The 20,532-nt window shown below is 34.4% G+C and overlaps 1 protein-coding gene and 1 long non-coding RNA gene across 3 annotated transcripts; both read left to right on the top strand.

The window, feature by feature from the left end:
• The first annotated feature begins 44 nt into the window (after nt 1–44).
• Nucleotides 45–8,627, top strand: LOC110703085 (F-box/FBD/LRR-repeat protein At1g13570-like). 2 transcript variants are annotated; one of them, XM_021880847.1, is made up of 4 exons: nt 45–2,295; nt 6,914–7,782; nt 7,896–7,970; nt 8,082–8,627. In XM_021880847.1, exons 2-4 carry the CDS (start codon nt 6,925–6,927, stop codon nt 8,250–8,252), a joined length of 1,104 nt encoding a protein of 367 aa, XP_021736539.1. In that variant the 5' UTR covers nt 45–2,295; nt 6,914–6,924; the 3' UTR covers nt 8,253–8,627. The 2 variants fall into 2 exon arrangements, with proteins under 2 accessions (XP_021736539.1, XP_021736536.1); XM_021880844.1 differs by lacking the exon at nt 45–2,295 and having other exon boundaries at nt 5,958–7,782.
• Nucleotides 8,628–9,055: 428 nt separating this feature from the next.
• LOC110703067 lies at nt 9,056–19,022 on the top strand. Its single transcript, XR_002507645.1, has 6 exons — nt 9,056–9,320; nt 10,614–10,733; nt 10,822–10,946; nt 17,171–18,028; nt 18,157–18,315; nt 18,404–19,022. It is a non-coding gene; the product is annotated as an uncharacterized LOC110703067 (long non-coding RNA).
• The last annotated feature ends 1,510 nt before the right edge of the window (nt 19,023–20,532 follow it).

The raw sequence follows: 20,532 nt of genomic DNA, 5'->3' as shown, positions 1-20,532 counted from the left end.
TTCCCCCTGAAAAAAAGTTCAATCATTTCAATTGTATTTTTTCGATTTTATTATGACATTGCCTTATAGATTAATTTCTTAATTTGGAATTTCTCCGAGAAACTGGCCCAAGATTATGAATAAAGATTAAAGAATTATTGTACCCTTTATTATCACCAAGTTGGCACTATTATCCGGCAACAGATTACTGTGGAGCTCAACATTGATTGTAAGTTTGTCTCTCTCATCATTATTACTCTTTTTGGGGGTGTTAAATAAATTTGCAATCTTTTGGTCATTTTTGTTGGCCATGGCTTATGTTGGAAACTACTATTGGTGGCTCATTATAGACCTTTTTTTGACATAATTTTATGGGGTTTTAGTTTTTTTGCTTGAATTTCTATATGTGATGTAAGGTTAGATGATTGGTTTTTGCTACTTATTATTCCTTCTATTCCTTTTGTTTGTCCTATTTGGAATCTTCAAAGGGAAAATTTAACTATTAAGAATTTTTTATAAATATTCGGAAAAAAAAATAAAAATTCACCTGGGATCTTGTTAGATTCATCATGACGTGTACTTTCTAGATTTCGACTTTTTATAATGCTTATTTGAAGATATAGATATTTAGTTATGTGCATGGGAAATTGTGTGCAAAGGAAAATGAGACAAACATAAAGCAGGAGTGTGCTGATTTGTGTTTTTATTTTACTTTATTTATTACTCTTTCCGTTCTTTTTAGTTCTACTCACTTTTAATTTAGTCTGTTCTTTTTTGTTCAATTCACTTTGCTATATTCTATTTTTGGCGTAACTCCTTTACCATCTTACCATTTCAAGCCCACAATCATTACACCTTTCCACACACTCTAACTTATTTTATTTTATTCACAATTTTGTTACACATATACACATTTTTTACATTCTCTTTAACATTATCCTACTTTTCTTACACCCACTCAAATTATTCAATATTTTCTAAAATTGCATATCCACTAGAACATAAATGAACGGGAATATTATTATTTTTGAGGATTTTGAAGAATATATGAATTAGAGAAGAAACTAGTTTTTGCATGGTTTAATGGTTAAGGCTTTAACACATCCACTTGAGGTCACATGATCAAATATAATGTATAGCATATCTTCATTGTTTTAATTGTATGTTGATGACGTGGAATGCAACATAAATTGTATTGGGAGAGCGCCACGTGTCACATAAACTTTTGTTGGAATGCTTTTTAATATATTATTATAGATTAAAGATTATAGGTACAATAGCTTTTCATGATATTACTACATTTAAGAAAAAATAAATTGTATTGAACAATGTTATTTGACCTGTTTAATAATTTGATCGGTGTAATGGATGTGAATATGACTAAAAGTGCTCCTTTTTTCATTGTTTGCTCAAGATTTCTGTTTAAGTTAGAATAATTGTTGTGACTTAGACTTTGTTTTTTGCATTATGAATTTATTATTTCTCCATATATAAAAATTCTTTAGTAGTTCAAGATTAAGGTTGGTACAAATTTTTTTCTTTCACTCTCTTCTTAATTTGGTGTTTTGTGCTATAGAGAGTGAGTATAACAGCCAATAATATCAAGCTTTATTGGATTTACTAAGCCAGGAAGCTAGACATTAGTAAGTTGTGAGACAATCTCTTACTTGGATGTGGAAGGTTGTGACTTTGTGGGGGATGATGTTCCTAATAGGGAAATGCCATTGTATTGTCAGACGGTGTATAATGCACACATGAGGGAAGCCCTGGCTTGCAACCTGGTGGAGGCTCTAATATTAATGCTAGATTATGTACTTCTGTTTAAATCGGTGTGTGCTATACGAAGTGTATGGTTGTAGACTGGTTCTTAAGTATGGAGCCACTGTGGAGTAATTTGCAAAACCATTGGCTGAAGCTGCCTTGTCTAAATTTTCCAGTTAACACTGCAGCTGGTCAATTATTTTTACACTTCAAAGAATATATTATTGGAATAAGTTTGGCTTACTCAAAAGACACCATGAATTTCCTTAAAAAAAAAAAAAAAAAAAAAAAAAACAAAAGACACCATGAATTTCATCTGTCATCTTTTAAGCTTCTATAGTTTTGAAGCGTTATTTTTTTGAGTGAGATTTTCACAGTCATGTTTTATACGTGATAACATTGTCTTAAGTGTCCGATGCTGTTAACCATTGATGTGCAATGTTTTAAGTGTGCAGTTTTGGTAAAAATCAATGTTTCAAGGATATTTGGATGGATACTTCTTTACTTGTCCAGAAGTTAAAGGATGAGAGTTGCACTTGTTCAGTTATTGGAATGGTAATATACTCACACAGTTCTAGCTGCTGTTTGTAATTTTATTATTATTTTTGAACAATTACCATCACACTACTTCTATATTTAACCTTCTAATCTAGTAGTTATTTTTATTATGAATGTTTGAGGTTAGGATCCCACTCAAACTACTTGGATATCTGGGATAGGTTTACGTCACTCAGGTAGCTGTTCATGTAATCTGCTGTTCGTTACACATGGCATATGTCTGATATAATATTTCTGTTAGTGAATTTGTGGACTGAGTTATGCAATTCATGTTCTTAATCTTCCTTTGGGAATCCTATTTTCTTGTTTGTTCTAAATTTACCCAGTATTGCGTCATCATCTCTGCATGACTTATTATTACGGTTCATAGTTAATTACTTCACCTTACACCTTTCTCATTGAATAGAAAAAAAAGACAAAACACTTGAGAATTTTGTATTTGAAGTGAGAATTTTCTTAAGATGTCAAATTAAAACGCCAGGAGGAATCATTCAATAATGCAATTTTATATTACACTGTGAAATGTTTGAATGATTAATGGCTGAGATTTAGTCTAATAGGTGGAGCTTTTATCACCTGTCTCCTAGCTCCAGTTTACGCTTCAAAGTGAGTGCATGAAGTATCTATGTGCTAATACAAAGCAAACTTTTATTTTTTAAAACTTTTTTTCTTTTAAAAATCTAATCCTATGACTTTGGTGGTAAATTATTTACTATTTAGTAATTTATAATTACTAAACTTATTAATTTATACTCTTTTTTTTTTTTTTTTTGGGGGGGGGGATGGGTGGGTGGCGTGGATGACGTGTGCTTTGCTGGAAAATTACTTCTATAGAAAGTGAGATTTTTTTTGATCTCTTTGATTTCTTTCCTAATCTGATTGATTCTATCCTAATCTGATTGATTTCTTTCCTAATCTGATTTATTACTTTAGCATTACTTATCTCAGGATAATGTCACATAATTTATCAATATGTTTTCTGTTGACTTGAACTTCCATTTCTCTCAGTCAAATCAAATACCCCGTAATAAAAATCCTCTCTTTGGCATACTTCCTGGTGCATGGTGGTGATACTGACAAAGACTATCACTTGGTAATTAGTATATCTATGTCATGATATTATATTATGTTTTCTTGTTGAATGGATTTTTCTTAACAGATCTAAACTGTGGAGTTTAGCATGATCAGTTCCTTATAGATGTATTTTTTTTTTTTTTTTTGTGAATTTATTTATTTATCATGGTGCAATTTAAGGATCTTAATAATGTAGTACGATCTGGAAATGTGTTCATGATGTCATCAATTGGTTCATACTATGTTTTTAGTTAGTCTATAATTTGCCTCTTTAACTAGTTAAGCTGTTGTTAATTGTCAATTTCTGTGTTACATAATTTTGTTTTTGCTTTGGATTAACAATTGGTTACGTGAACACAAAAGTTGGTGTTGGACTGGTTTTGTCCTCATTTTGAAGCTTTCCCTTTTTCTTTAAGATTTCTTGATTTCAAATTATTTAATTGCTGAATGCCTGTATCAAACTATTTACCTATGGCTATGCTTTTGATAAGGGAACCTTTGACATTAGTTTGGCCTCAGATCCTAAAGTAAAATTTCTACTCCTATCTACTTTTGCTTTTTATTAAAAAACATTAATAGTATGCAGGTATTCATAAGATACATAACAAATATGCATGTTCTGGCTTCAAATTTCAATGTTTTTCGTATTTGGTGTCTGTGTTTTTGTGTAACTTGGAGTTAGTGTTGAAAGGTCTTATGTTATGCTTGTCTATTAACTAGGTAATCTGCCACTGTTGTGTGTTGTCCTTCAGGAGATATTCTTGCCTTTTCAATTTAATTCTATAGACCAAGCTCTTTTAGTAGAGTAAATTGTGATGTTAACGAAGTCAAATAATTATAGGATCTAAGCTGTTGTTAAGAAGTATTTAGGTGGGACTATTATGTAAAGATTTTTTTTTTGTGCTCCCACCCATTGTGTTGGGCTGCTCTTTTGCAAATATGTAGGCACAGACAAGATATGTCACAAAAATGCGCGTGTGCTTGTTCCATTATGGTAAAATTGCTTATTTTTCAAATTTAGTGTCCTGTGAAATTTAAAAATAGTGTTGAGATTCTTATGCCTTGTTTGTCTCTTAATAAGATAATCAGTTACTGTTGACCTTGAAGAGATGTACTTGTTTTACAATTTTTTCCTTGACCAAGCTTTTCGAATAGGCTAAGAATGAAGATAAGATCTAGAGCATTGTTAAGAAAAATTTTGGTGGCATGTAACATCATATAGGTGCTTTGGCTCAGCCATTGAGCCTTACTATGATATTTGGTATCCTATTTAATATCGAAGTTTATCTGAATAGTCTTGCTAAGATTCATTGCAGACATACTATAGTATATTCTGTGACATAGTCTTGACTTTCATGTCAACTATATCTTTTGCTCCTATGAGAGTCAATTATTATTCAGAATCTTCTAGCTGCTCGGATTGAAGCTCGTCAATTTTAAGTGTACTTTCCAAAGATTCACTTAAGTGTTGGCTATTCACCCAGATAATATAATCCCCTGGCACACAAGAAATAACACCGGCCTATATTATCCTCTAGCTTAGCCATAAACAAAGATAATGGGTCAAATATGAAGTGATGAGAGGTTCTGTCTTCCCTGTAGAGGTGTCGGAACTCTAAGTAGGTTAAAGGGATTTCTCATGGACAATAGAAGGCTTGTGGGTTTGTCTTGTGGGGGATGTGAGTCAACTGTGCTGTGGCATGGCACTTTCATACCCTAAATGCACGCCCGTGCTTCATGTGAACAGAAGCTCCATGTGGGCTGCACTAGGGGGGTCATGAAGTTGTGTCCGCGTGAGTTTGAATTTGTGTGACTGGCACACCTAGGGGATTTGATGCCGGCATCGTTCAGGATTTATTTACATAATGTGTTAATTAATATAGCAGTTGTTATTAGGAATTTAGGATGTTATTTCTGATTGCATTTTATGTGCGAGTAAAGGAGATAATCTTAGTTCATTAATAATCTTACTGATTAGATTCAGAGAGTTTGTGAGTCTGATTACTGTCTTCTCATCAAGTTCTTATGCATCAGTCATATCAAAGTTCTAGTGTATTGTTGTGAATTTCTCCTGCATTTTGGGGTTCCTAGTACACCCGTGCCTTCAAAACTGTTTATGGTCTTTATTATCATGTATGTCATTATTGTTTGTTGGTTTGCAGATTTGGTGTAGCACCTATCCCCACATTCCCATGGTTCATTGACAGGCTTTGCTCGAATTATACATGGCTCACTTCATTGTTAAAGGACTTATGTAGTGCAGCATTGCTTGTGTAAATTCAATTAACCTGTTTGGACATTTCTCTCTCTCTTTTTTGAAACCGTTTGGACATTTCTGTTGATCTTCTGTATATTGACAGAGGCCGTATGAATAATTTTTCATTCCTAGGGCTCTGCATCATTATTGAATATCAGTATCTCTTGTCATTGGACAAATAAGCTCTTAAAATTTAACTTTTTCCCTTCTTTATGTCTTCTCGGGAAACCATTTTCAGAAGATCATAGTCTGGAATTTTTTTTTTTTTTTTTTTTTTTTTTTTTTTTTTTTTTTTTTTGTGGTTGGGCGCGAGGGGGGGGGGGGGGGGGGGGAGGTCAGGGATTGGTATAAGGGTCTCATGAGCACTAGAAATCACACTAATGAAGGTTATATGGGATTTCTTACCCTCTTTGGGTGACGATCTGGTTTAACAATCCCCCACTCATCTTCTTTCTCATAGGTTTGATGAAAATGAGTCCATAACCATTACTCCCCCTCCCTTCAATGCAACTCTAGAAGTTGAATTTAGTTTCCCTATAAATGCCCAGATTTTTCAAAAGGATATCTATGTTGTCATTCTCATTAAAGAACTTAAAGAAATAATAACCTATATTCTCCATCCTTAACGTACCTCAGATCTTAACCCCCTTGTTCTCCTTTCTCCCACTCGCCAGCTTACATACATTTTTTTACTCTTCTTTTGCTGCCTAGCACTCTTATCTCAAGTACATGCAGCCTGAAATTGTTTTTGGAGCAGAAATTAACATGTTGACTGCCTTTGAAGCATCTAAATGCCAGAAAATCTTCTGTCATTTGGAGTCAATGTTTAGCAGAGAGCATCATTCATTGGTGTCCTGAATTAATCTTGCCTCTGTTCTATGGAGATGTGACTTCCATTTTCTCGTTTCATATTTCATTTCTGAAATTTTTTGTAACAGGAAGCCATCGGTCAGCTGAGTGTCTGCTTAAATTGTGGTATCTGGCTTAAAAAATATCTCCACCTGTGTTGATTTGTGATTATGCATTTATTCACGATTTGTAATAGTTTTTTTTATGGCATACTATTTCTGTGAAACATGGAAAAAAAGTCTTAAATTAAGTTGTATGTCTTTTTTTGTCTACTATATCTACCTATTTTTGCTTATGCCGTGACAAGTCAATTGTGATCTGACTATTTCTTTTTCTTTGCTTCACCTTGTGGAGATTTTATAACACTTCAATTTACAGCATTGGATCAGCTTAGGAGATTTGCATAATTTGTGTTTTCTGAATTTGTGTACCCAGTGAGCAAGACCATGGCTGGCATGAGTCGTGTATCGAGTTCGGGAGAACAGGATCCCTCTGATTTGAATGCAGATAGGATAAGTAGTCTTCCATGGAATGTCCTAGACATTATTCTTGGGAAGCTATCAATAACTGAAGCTGTCAGGACTAGTGTTTTGGCAAAGGACTGGCGATATAATTGGCTTACCATGTCCAAGTTTTCCCTAAGTTCTGAAGAGATTGGTGAAGTACTTAATTCTAGGGATCCTAGGTGGGATTTATTATCTAGTATAGTTAGCAACTTCCTACTTCATCACACCACCACTTCAATTAAGACATTCATCCTGCAATCATTTTTTTGCTCACATTTTTCTGATTTGAGCAATTGGATTGAATTTCTCTCGAAAAAGGGTGTTGAAGAATTAGAACTTATAGAGTTTGGGGACCAATACTTAAAAATGCCCACACATCTATTCTCCTTTGAGAAGCTGAAGGTTTTGGTCATCGAATCATTTTCTTTACAGATTCCATCTTCTTTTAGAAGTTTTAAATTCCTGGAAGAACTTTCTCTCAACGAAGTTTCAATCAGTAGCGGTGACTTATATCGATTGATTCTAGCGTGTCCTCTCCTGCTGAATCTGACACTGGTGACCATTTCTGGAATTCAGAATTTTAGAATTCACTCACCCAGGCTGACTATGTTAGAAGTAGATACCGGATTTGTGGGTATTGATGTTGAATTTGCTCCATGTTTGTCTACAGTTAGTATTATAAATGATTACAGATCATTCACACCACCAAGGGTGATTCTCAACTGGCGCAGTGTTTCTCGTTCATTATCTGGTTTGATTTCTCTTCAAAGTTTGGCTTTATCAGAAATAATTTTTAAGGTAATTTTATGTTCCGTCTCTCAATGAGCTTTTGTGATTACCAGAACCTTCTACTAATATTTTTTACTGACTTGATGTCTTTTCTTTTTCAACTATATCGGATGGTTTCTTAGCTTTTGGTTGCTGAATGTGCACTTAAAGACTTTCCTTTGAGGAACAATACTCTGAAGTTTCTTACCCTTCGGGAAGTAAGATTTGATAATATTGAAGTTTTCAGGGTTTGCCTTTCTCTACTAAGCTTCTGCCCAAAGATCAAAACTTTCAGAATTACAGTATGTGTATGCCCCTTTTTTTTTTAGGTTACATCAGCCAAAGGTCCAAAGCTTATCACATCATTCTTAAAAGAAAAACCCAGGGCAGTACTCTTTTTTGGAGCTCGAAACACTGAATGTGAACTATCTTCCTGGCACTGGCATGGGATGTTCTGTGAAGTTCATCGAATTTCTTGTCACTCACTCCCCAAACCTTAAGTTGTTAAGCATTGAAACGGAAGGAGCATGTGAGTTAAATATCATTCGGGTTAACAAGATGCTCACACAGTTCAGGAAATTGTGTCCTCTTGCTTCAGTTCTGTATACCTTTGATGACCAAGAAACTAATTTGTGATCTCCATCAAACAAGTTTACAGAAAAAAGTTTGTCCCAATCTTATCAGCCATCGCTTTTGCAAGCTATTTGGTAGTCAGTGAAACTTTTTTTTTTTCAATAAATACAATCTTGATGAACTTCTAGACAATAGTTAATTACTTGAAGTGCTTATGTTACTGTGTTTTAATGTAAACTTTTTCTTGATGGAAGACAGTGTCATGTTATTGTTGTGTTATTATGCATTACCTTTTGACTGAATTTGTCTTGGTAATTTTTGTTGCAGTTTTATGAAAGCATTGCTTTTGTATTATGTATATTTTAAACACCGGTCTAGCACAACTTTACCCTTTAAAGCTTCTAGACCGAGTTCTTGTCAAACTTAGTAGAGCTATGTTGCTTTCTTACTCCGTTGAAGACTTTCTCGTTAGGGTTAACATTTACTCCATAATTGTAAGACTAACATTTTCAACCAAAATTTACAATAAAAGTAATGAAATAATTAAAAAGTTAAGAAACATTCAAAACTAAATCACACTTTTTTATCGGTTTTAACTTAGTGATGATAATAATTTGATAAATCAATCAAGTTAAGGTCAAGTTAGTAATAAAATAACCAATTTTATACGATTTTTCAAACTCATTTGATAAATCAATCAAGCTAGGATCGAGGAATTTTAATCCATTTATTATGACCCCCGACCACAAACCGTACTCAATAAATCAATTGAGTTAGGATTGCGGGGTTATAAATCTGTTTATTATCATCCCGGACATAAATCCGACTCCATCTGTTAAAATGTTAAGCACCCCCCACGCCAGGATTATGAAAAAGGAACATAAATAAACCAAGAGAAGTTTGAAAAGACTGCCTTAAACAGGGCGAGGTGTAGAGTTCACTGTTTTCCTTTACCGTCACAAACTCGAGCTTTCTCCGGTCACGAATTGTTGACGGTAATTTCTATATTTTTCTCTAACTTATTACCCTTTTTGGGGTTGATAAAAATAAGCAATTTTTAGGTCATTTTTGTTTGTTATTATGGCTAAATTTGGAAATTATTGTTTTTCTTGTTCATCAAAATTTGACATGGGTTTCGTTTGTGGGGGTTTTTTTTTGGATGTTTTCTTTGAAATTCTAACTATGAAGATGAATTTGATGATGATTTTTTTGCAATTACTATGAATGATATTCTGGGACAATGTGTTTTTGTTGAAAAATTGAAGAATAATTGAGCATGCAGAAAATCTGGAAACAATTTGGTTAAGATGGCAGAATTGTTTTATAAAGTGAGGAGCTTGTTTAACATGAATGAATTTATTTATGCTTCCAAATTTCAATGCTAGATGGGTAGAAAATGTTACAAACAAAATTTATGAAGTGGATGTGATGGAACATTTTCTCTAATTGCTATTCTTAAGTCGAGCTAGATAATCGTAGCGAATTGTGGACTATTATTACTGTGGAATCTGGGAAAGATATCAACTTCCTCAATGGAATTTTTGCATATAAGGTTTTTATGACCCTTACCTTTAATAAAATATATTAGAGATTTTAAACCATCCTCCTAAATGAATTAGTATGCTTGGATTATCTTTAATAAATTTAAGGACTTAGTTAATTTATTTCCGACATCTTGAGTGTAACTCTGTAACGGCCAGTAATCTTGGGATTTTTGGACTTAACTCAAGAAGCTAGACATTAATTAGTTTGTGAGATATTATATCTTATTGAATGGAAGGTGACTTTGTAAGGATGATTGTTTTAATTGGGAAATACTAAATGGATTAAAATGCTTGGACAATGTTTGATATTTGGACTCTAATCCCGGTATAACGGCCTATAGTTTTGGGTTTTTTGGACTTGTGATTTATGAACCAAAGAAGCTAGACATTATAAGTTTATGAGACCAAATGTCTTACTTGAAAGTGGAAGGTTCTGACTTTTTGAGGATGATTGTAAAATCAGGAATATATGCAAGTAGTAATGTATATGACCAATGACCTTCCATGAGGATAGCTCTGGCTCGCAACTTGGTGCGGCCTGGGGGTTCAAACTTATTAAGCTACATTATGTACTTCTGATTGAAACAGTGTATGATACATATAGTTGTCAAAGGGTTCGTAAGTATTATTATTTGCAATTTCTGGGGCTGAGGCAGCCCCAGTGCATTTTACCTCGTATGTCAATCCTTTATGTTTTCTATTCTGTCTAGTAATCTATTTGTTATATATTGCCCCTGCTTGTAGATAATGCAGTCTGAAGAATAAATTATGGGGATAAATTTGGCTTACTCAAAAGGCACCATGAATTGCATGTCTTCTTTCAAGCTTCTCAAGTTTAGAAGCATTCTCTATTTCTCTCCTTTGGTAAGTTTTTTTTTTTAAGTACATATCTTTTATTTAATAACATTGGCTTAAGTGTCTAACACTTTTAACCATCGATGTGATGTTTTAGGTGTGCAATTCAGATAAAAATCAATGTTTCGAAGAGATATTGGATGGAGAATCACCAGACTGCCACTTCTTCACTTGTGTGACAGTTGAAAAGATGGGAGTTGCACCTTTTCAATCACTTCAATGGTAGGATGTGTAGAATATTCAAGGTGTTGTTTTAATGGTTTGTTAATCATCTCTTACAATACCTCTATACCTACTAGGCAAGCAGTGATAGGTTTATTCTAGTTGGGTAGCCACTATCTTACTAGCTGAAAATACAAAAAAAAAAATAAAATTGCCAGTGGATTTATACTGCCTGATTTTTTAAATTATTGGCCAGTGAATTTATGAATGGAGCTGCAAAATGCATGTTTTTGACATCTCTTTAGGAATCCTGTCAATACTTGTAGTTTGTAACAAGACTTACCTTAGTTTGTTAAATATTTACACTTGATTTTAAAAACAATTACTTTATTTGTATGAATAGAACAATATAGATGATTAGGAGTATTTCAATCAATCAAAGTCTTAATCCCATAAGTGGGGTATGATGATTAGGAGTATTTGATGTGGAAATTTTCTTGTCAAATGTTAAATTAAAATAGCAGGAGGTAACATTCAAACTTTCAATTTAAGGCAGTGTTGATATATGTTCCGAAATTCAGATGTTAATGTTTGAAATTTTAGCCCAATAGGTGGGTTTTTTTTTTTTCTCTTTTTCCCTCATCCCCCTCTTACTCTTTTTTCATATCCCAAATTGCCCATTTTGCACGTTTTTTGAGCTTTGGGGTTGTTTAGACATGGGACTAGGGAGTAGGATGATTATGGGTTTTTTGTGTAGTTGGTGACAATTTCGATAAAAGGAATAAGGTATTTATTTGCATGAGATAAGACATGGTATTTACATAAATAGTTTGTTCACATTTGGATTGCATCGAGGGTCTGCATTAAGCCTTTTTCTATTTGCAACGGTTCTAGATGAAGTAACTAGACCAATTTAAGATGAGGTACCGTGATGTATGTTGTTTGCGGATGATATTGTTTTGGTGGATCAAACTAAAGATGGGGTTAATGCCAAATTGGAGCAATGGAGGCAAAGGTTGGAACCTAGAGGGTTTCAAGCTAAGTCAGAGTAAGACTGAATATTTGGTATGCCGCTTTGGTACACGGAGGGGGACAAGCGATGAAGTAGTGAGCTTGGATGGAAAGGATTTGACCATGAGTAAATGTTTTAAATATCTTGGGTCGATCTCCAAAAAAATGGTGATATTGATCAAGATGTGGCTACATACGTTGTGTTATTTCAGAATTTAATCAATTTAGAAAAGACCCAACAGGATTAAGTCGGGGTGGCTTAAATGGAGATTAATGCCATTGATTAATCTCCAATTCATTACAATCTTGAGGTCATATTTGGAGATTAATCATCCCTTGCAACTTTTCACTACTAATGCAACATATTTTCAAAACAGGCACATAGATATATTGGTAGGCACGTCATGATTTCAAACTAACTTATTAACCCCGGTGGACACCCACACATTCATTTCAACCAATCAATCAAAGCCTTGATCCCGGACCTTCACTACAATTTTAGAAAAAATATTTTTCAAAATTTGGACGTAATACGTAGATTATGGAATCCCAACTTAGATGATCCTAGTATACCCCGCACTTTCACTTCAATTTTGTAAATAATTTCCAAGAATTGGCCAGAGAATAACCTTAAGTTATGGACAAATTGTCGAAATTTTAGAACTGAAAAGAACACAAGTTAGGGTGCCTTCCATAGAGCCACGACACTCTAGATTTCCTTTTGGTTAATTGGAACCTTCTTCTTTGCCTTTAATTGCCAAGTTATCCGTTACTACTTTTGACTCACTTCATTAACTAAAGGCCAACACGAGACTATGTGTGATCGATTAGTGCTTATATATGGTTCCAAACAATATCATATGACCTCGAGATGCATCCCCTACAACCTCGAGGTTTTTTTACGCTAGTTATCGAAATCTTTAAAATTGGTTTGATTCCGTGTATTAGCCTTTTTATTTAGTCTTTTTGACAATTTTTTACTTTTTCGCATTTAAAAAGGAAAGAGGTTAGGGTGTTTCCATGGATCTTACAACATCGGGGAGGCCATTTGAGTGATTTGAACTATTCACTTCGCTTTTAAATAGTTAATTTAGCCATTTACGTACAAGCCTTCCTTAATTAATTCAAGGCTAATACATGCCTTTATATGACTAACTAGTGGTCATGTTTGGTTTCAAACAACGTTATATGACCTCAAGATGCTTCCCCTACAATTTTGAGATTGTTTTTACTCTGGGTCCCAAAACCTCGAAAATAATCCAAAAACATGGATTATAGCCTTCAATTTGGACATTTATTTTACATTTCTGGATCTAGAAAGGAAAGAGTTCGGGGTCTTTCCCATGGATCCTCCGACACCTCGGGAGGCCATTTGGCTCATTTGAGTGGTTGGAATCGTCTACTTTGCTTTTGAACAATCAATTTGATTTTTTTTTTTTTTTATTTTTTTTATTGGCTAAGGCCACCTAGGACCTTTATGTGACCGACTAATGTACCTATATGGTTCAAAATAACATTATGTGACCTTTATTCAAAAAAAAAAAAAAAAAAAAAACATTATGTGACCCTCGGATATGTCCCCTTTGTTTCCGTGAGTTTTTGACATCGTGTCTGCCCTAAAATTGATAGTATCGTTGTGTTAAGAACGAGCTATACGACTCGGAGTCCCACCGGGGGCGGGAAGGGGGGGGGGAATAGTGGGGAATCCCTGGTTGTGAGTCGGTCCGCAACCAGAAAAATTCTTTGTTTTTTCAGTTGTTAACCCGTTAGTCCAACGAGGAAGGCGGCGTGCCGAAAAATGTGCAAAATTTCCTCTTCGGCTCGATGGGTACTTCTAGTGGTTTGCCGGAGAAGCATTTTAAACTTCGAGTGTAGTCCGAGAGATCATGGTGGTCTTCTAAGGTCCTAACACGTGTCACGATCATGTAAGGGTCGTGCGCTTCGGAGGTTAGACTACTTGAGCAACGAGGCTTATTAGCAATCCGACGCCCGAAATTGGTCCGATTTCATGTATTAGCCTTCAAATTTAGCTTCCATAGAAAATATTTTCACCCGACAAGTTTATACATTAAGGTGCTTCATGGGGTTCCAAAGGGCCCCATGAGGCTTACTTGGTGTTGGAACCATCTCATTCACGCCTTGGCCAACCCTTTATTATCATGACTTAAGATGTCAGCCTTGTTACCTTGCCTTAGTCTTGGCTTGTGCTACTTGCTATGGCGGCAAGCCAAGATGCTAACCTCAAATAGGTGTTTTTTTTTAAGGATGTGGTATTATTTATACCTTGTCCTTGTGCACATGCCCCAAGCCTATGTGGGAAAGCATCATCCAACACCCCACACTTAGGCGTGATACTTCCTTCGTTTCAAATAGTACACATTGACTTTGGCACTATTTACAAATTTTAATTTTACTAACTTGTATGATATACAAACAATAAATAACATAGTCATGTGAGATCTTCAATTAATCCCGATATGTATTATCAAAATTTCAACTTTTAATAATTTTGATTTATTTATAATTAGAGATTTACGGTTGAATACATGCATTGGAAAACCAAAAAGCACGTAATTAGCGTTTGAGTACATACTATCTACCTATGTTACTCCGATAGCCTATTGTACATCGAGTGTTCAGTGTCGGTACCTCCGACACGACACGACACGACACCCATATATATAGTGGCCTTAAGTGAAATTTTATAAAATCTGGAGTGTCGAAGGATCCGACACGGACATGACACCCAAATCCGAGTATGTGCAACATAGCTATCTACAAAGTTCTAATAACCTAACATGCTCATTTAAAATAAATGTAATTCATTTTCTTTTGTGAGCTTAGGGAGGAGGGGGGGGGGGGGGAGCTTAATGACTGTGATATCCTGGAAAAGGAAATGAGATTTCTTTCCTTATGTGATTGATTATTATCCTAATCTTATTGATTGTTTTCTTAATCTTATCGATTGCTTTCATAATCTTATTGATTGTGTTTACATTGCTTTTCTTTAGACAAAAAATTATGATAAAACCTTTGTTACATTTTCTATTGATGAGCCTTTGAGTTTTCATCTGCTCTCTCTTAAAAAAAAAAAAAAAACTTTCATTCTCTCTCTGGCATACTTTTTGGTGTGTGGTGGTGATACCGACAAAGACTGTCACTTGGTATTTCTCTGTCATGATATGATATTTCCTGTTCTCTTGTTAATTTGGTTTGTCTTTACAAATTATATCTGTGAAATATAGCATGATTAATTCGCTCTTTTTATATATGAATATGATGATGCAAATTGTAAGAATCATAGGGAATTGTCCTTTTTGTGTTATAGTTTATGTATTTTCTTCAGATTAACAGTTGGTATATGAACACAAAGATTAGTGCTAAACTAATATCGTCCTCTTTTTGAATTGTTCCTTTTCTTTTTGTTTGTCCTTTAATTTAGATTGTTTATATGTTGAATGATTTTATTTTTGTGACAGAGGAACCTTTGACGCTTAATGCCCTCAGAATTAGATAAGAAAAGGACTTTTTGTACTCCCATTAACTGCATTAACAGTGTTATGCTGCTTAATTGCAAAATTATAGGCACACTTGAGACACATCATGAATATGTGTGTTCTACTTTCTAAATGGTAAAAGTCCATTCACTTTAATTAGATGTCTATAAATTTGGGGGAAATCTTAGTACATACCCAATATATACATATAAGGGTATGTTGGTCATTTTCTGTAAAATTTTATATTTCAATTGTATATTTTATGTACCATTTGAATCATTCATAGTACCATTGAAGTTTTAATGTACTATCAAATATCCATTAGTACCATTGAAATTTATGTGCTAATGATATCTGTAATACCATTAAATCTGACCAAAATACCCCACGATACTTATGGGTATGTCCTAGAATCCCTCATAAATTTGCAAAATGTAGAAATAGTGTTGAGTATACTTATGAGATATTTATCTCTGTATTAATTTTTCAGTCACTGTTGACCTTCAAGAGATGTTTGTTTTACTGTTAGTTTCCAGAATGTCTTTTCAACTAGGGTAAGCTAAGATATTTGCTTTAATAAAGCTACATGAATATAATATCTAGATCACTTTCAAGCAGAATTTGGGTGGCATATAATACCACGTAGATATTTAGATTTCGGCCAATTAGCCTTACTATGAAGGTGATATCCTTATTCACATCACAATTCACTTTTCTGAATGATCTAGCTATGATACTTTTCAGGCGCATGTATGAACTATCATTGAAGATTTTATGTAATATAATCCTGACCTAGACATAATCCATTTCGGTCTCTCCAGAATCTCAACTATAATTAATCAAGTCAAGATCTTGAATAATAGTTGACTCTTGAGAGACTCTTGGGTCAACTATGATTCGAGATCTTGACCTGATCAACTACATCTATATTGTCAATTTAGAAGTTTAATGTAGTTTTGACATTTGGTACCCTTTTCCAAGATTATATAATCCTTCTAGCACATTAGAAATAACACTATCCCTTTATTTTTTTTTTCATCTTGCTCATTAAAGATCTTATAGAGACTAGAATATATACCCACCACCCTCAAAGGCCTCAATGCACTTCAGATCTTAGTCCCTTGTTCTTCTTTATCCCACTTGTCAGCTTACACACATTGACCTCCTCATAAGCACCTCTATTCTTGAAAATCTTGTGTCATTGTAGCCAATGTTTCAGCATAAAACATTATTTATTGGTCAACTCAATTAATTTTTTGATAACTTTATCCTCTAAGTTAATACTTATTTTACTTCTGAATAAATAATGCAATGTTTAGTCGCCATGAATGTCTGTTGTTATTGCTTCTGGCATAATAAAGTATCTTGTCACTCTGTCCCAACTCTATATCTCCACCTGCATTGATTTGTGAATATTGAATATGCATTTATTCAGTTATTTTTGCGCTAATTAAACATGGCATAGTATTTCTATGCAACGGGAAAAGTAGTACTAAGTTATCAGATATTTTATAAGTATCTACCTTTTTTGCTCTATGTTGTGACTAGAATTTGTTGTCATATTGTGTCCTGTCTGTTTCCTTTTCTGTATTTCACCTTCTCATGTGGACTTTTTAGAAAATTGATATATGTAGGCATTGTAGCATTACATCACCGTTTCAGTTTGCAAATACTATATTGAAGAAACAGAATTTTAGAAACAAAAATAATGAGTATTGATTGCTGAATAATATAGGAGGTTTGGCTAATTTCTGTTGCCTGAATGTGTGTATACAGTGAGCAGGAAAATGGCGGATGTGAGCTGTGTTTTGAGTTCGGCAGAACAGGTTCCATCTGATTTGACTGTGGATAGGTTAAGCTCTCTTCCTTCGAATATCCTTGATATTATTCTTGGGAAGTTGTCGATAACTGAGGCTGCCAGGACTTGTGTTTTGGCTAAGGATTGGCAATACAAATGGCTCAGCATTTCCAACTTTTCCATAGATTATGAACTTATTTCTCCTGCTAGTGGTGCAGCTAACAGGTGGAATACACTTGCATGCATCATATACAGATTCCTACTTCATCACTCTCTTTCAATCAGGAAATTCTACTTGAAAGCATATTGCAGGCCACGTTATTCTGCTATATATTCTTGGCTTCAACATCTGTTGACACGAGATGTCGTGGTACTGTCGATAGAAGAGCTTGGGTATCAACAGAATTTTGAGATGCCCTCGTATCTCTTCCTCTTTGAGAAGCTACAATGTTTGTTTCTCAAATGTTGTGCTTTGCAATTTCCCTCTACTTGTTGTGGATTCAACTCCCTTCGCGAACTCTCATTCTGCAATGTTTTAATTAATGATGATGAGCTGCATCGTTTGATTCTTGAGTGCCCTCTCCTGGTGAAGTTGAAATTGTTTGAGATGTCCCGGTTAGAGCATTTAAGAATTAGTTCTCCAAAATTAGAAGAATTAGAAATAGACAACACAATTGGGGACATTGTGATTAAAGATTCTGCATGTTTGGTTTCAGTTTGTATTAGTGATAGTTCCTACAGTGACAGGATGATGCAAAACTGGCGGAGTGGTTACTTGGAGTTTATCTAGTTTGGATATCCTTCAAACTTTGGTTTTATTTCGAAATTTTATCGAGGTAATTTGATATTCTATTTCTTATTAAACTTATGTGATTTACATACTGCTCCATGTCCATTTATATTTTCTGGTGACTTTACATGTCTTCTTTCTCTAATGTCTAAACATTACTGGATCTTTCCTTAGATTTTGGCTGCAGATCATGCACTTGAAACTTTTCCATTGAGGAACGATACTCTGTCATGTCTTTCCCTTTTCAACCTAAGATTTGAGACTGTTAAAGTGCTCAGGGTTTGCCTTTCTCTGTTAAGCTCCTGTTCAAACATCAAATCTTTCCAATTTACGGTATGCCACCTTTCTTTTTTGCTTCCTTCATATTATTACTTTGTTTGGAAGTACTTGTTTTGATGTGACTTTTCATAATGTGCTCTAGGTTGAAGCAGCCAAAGGTCCTAAGCTGATCACTGCGTTCTTAATGGAAAATCATGGACGATTCTCCTTTCTGCAGCTAGATTCAATTTTTGTGACATCTCCTGCTGGCATGGGTTGTACTGTGAACATCCTTGAATTTCTTTGTGCTCATTCCCCAAACCTCAAAGCTTTAACCATTAAAAAGGGAGGGAAGCATGAGATGAATGCTACTCGGGTTTCCAATGTGCTCTCACGGCTGAAAAAGCTAAGCCCTCAAGCTTCAATTCAATATCAACCATGACAGCCAACAAACCAATCTGTGATATCCATCAAACAAGTTTGCTGAAGATAATTCATCCCATGTTTATGAGCCATTGCTTTTGAAAGCTATATGGTATTCAGCAAAACTTTTTTATTTTAATAAATGCAATCTGATGAAGTTACTAGACAATAGTTTGGTTGATTTTCCATAAAAATTTATTGATTTCGTACTTTTATTTTAAGTTAAAACTTAAAAAGTTTAATGCGTTCCCCATTTCCATACATTACTGTGTTTTGATGTATTTTGTTTCCCCGGTTGGGAATATGGGAAGACATTTTCATGTTACTTTTGTGTGGTTATGCGTTACCTTTTGATTGAATTTTTCTTGGTTATAATTAATGCAGGTTTATGAAGGTGTTGTTTTGTATATTGTGCATGGTAGTAAGCTAGTAGCTTTGAACACCGGCTTAACTTAATTTGACCTTGTTTTTAGGCCTCTAGATCTAGTTCTTCTCAAACTTGTTTAGGCTATTTGATTGATTTCTTAGAAGACTACCTCTTAAGTATATTTCCGTGACATTTTGGAGTAGCATGATCTTAGCCACTGCCCATTTCAATTAGGGCTAATTGGCAAGGGCAAAATTTCTTGGTAGGAAGGATAAAAAACTCAGGCATGAAGAGTAGAGAGAGAAATTGGGATCATTAGGAAGTGTATAGTATGGCGTCATGTCCTTGACTCCTATTACATGAACTTCATAGTGTTCAGTCCCTGTGATTTTTTAGTTGGGAATTTGCCTACATCTATTAATTAGCACAATTCAAAACTAGTTTGAGGATAGTAGTACAAGTTGAGAAAATGGCACATTTTTTACAGATATAGTAGAACAGTATAAAAATACACTAGGAAGCGGGCGAGTGCCCAGTCTTTACAAGGGAAGCAGGAGTGCAGCTGTGCAGGGACAAAGAAATCAGGATGATTTAAGGCAAGATTATCATAAACAGTCGAGCACAAGAAGCACAAGAAGCAAACGATAGATGAGAACATGAGGATATCCATGGCCTTATGTTAGCCTCTTTATAAGTAGGGTAGAGGTAAGTTAGGAAAGGAGCATTGAGTATGTTCTGTTTAATGAGGAATCGTAAAACATCTTGGAAAATATTAGAGGTGTGGGTTCTTTAGATGTTTCAAAACTTCTGTTAATGATGTTCTGCCAATGTAGTTGTCTGTTATGAGTATGACAGAAAGCCCCTGTAGGCAGTTACATGTTCAACGAGTGCTTTAGTGGTTAGTGCTGCTGCCATGGGGTTAGCTCACAACCTCAATATGACTGAACTTGTAAATGGAACGACCTTGTGAACAAACTCGATGCAACGTTATGTCTGAATAGGGCAGCACTGCAGTAGTAATGCTTGTGGTTAGCACAATTAGAACTGCCGCAAATTTTAGTGCATTTGGAATCTGAAACTCTGAGACTGAGTATATTACCTGTGCCCCCCTTATATATTACTGTACTTTATAGATCTTACATCCTTTCATTTACTCTTGAGTCTTGACATGTGATTATCTTAGTTATGTTTCAATATAGTTATAATTTTACGTGCTTTCCATTTCATTCCTTATGTTCTTATATATATATATCATGATATTATTATTAATTAAACGGTAATCGTATGAGCTGTCTGACTATCAGATGCTGATCTTAATCTTGTTAATAAGATTGTGAATGAGTAGTTTAAAAAAAAACAAAAACAAAAAAAAAAAAAAAGAAAAAAAGGCAATTAAAGGCTAATGACGAACTCCAAAGTGAACATATCATAAGAAGTTGATATTTCAATATTAGGCTAACAAAAAATACCAAATTAAATGTTTTCTAACTTAAACAACATAG

The sequence above is a fragment of the Chenopodium quinoa genome, unplaced genomic scaffold (genome assembly GCF_001683475.1).
Source record: "Chenopodium quinoa cultivar QQ74 unplaced genomic scaffold, ASM168347v1, whole genome shotgun sequence".
NCBI classification, from domain to species: Eukaryota; Viridiplantae; Streptophyta; class Magnoliopsida; order Caryophyllales; family Amaranthaceae; genus Chenopodium; species Chenopodium quinoa.
This window is presented reverse-complemented; position numbering and strand designations above follow the sequence as displayed.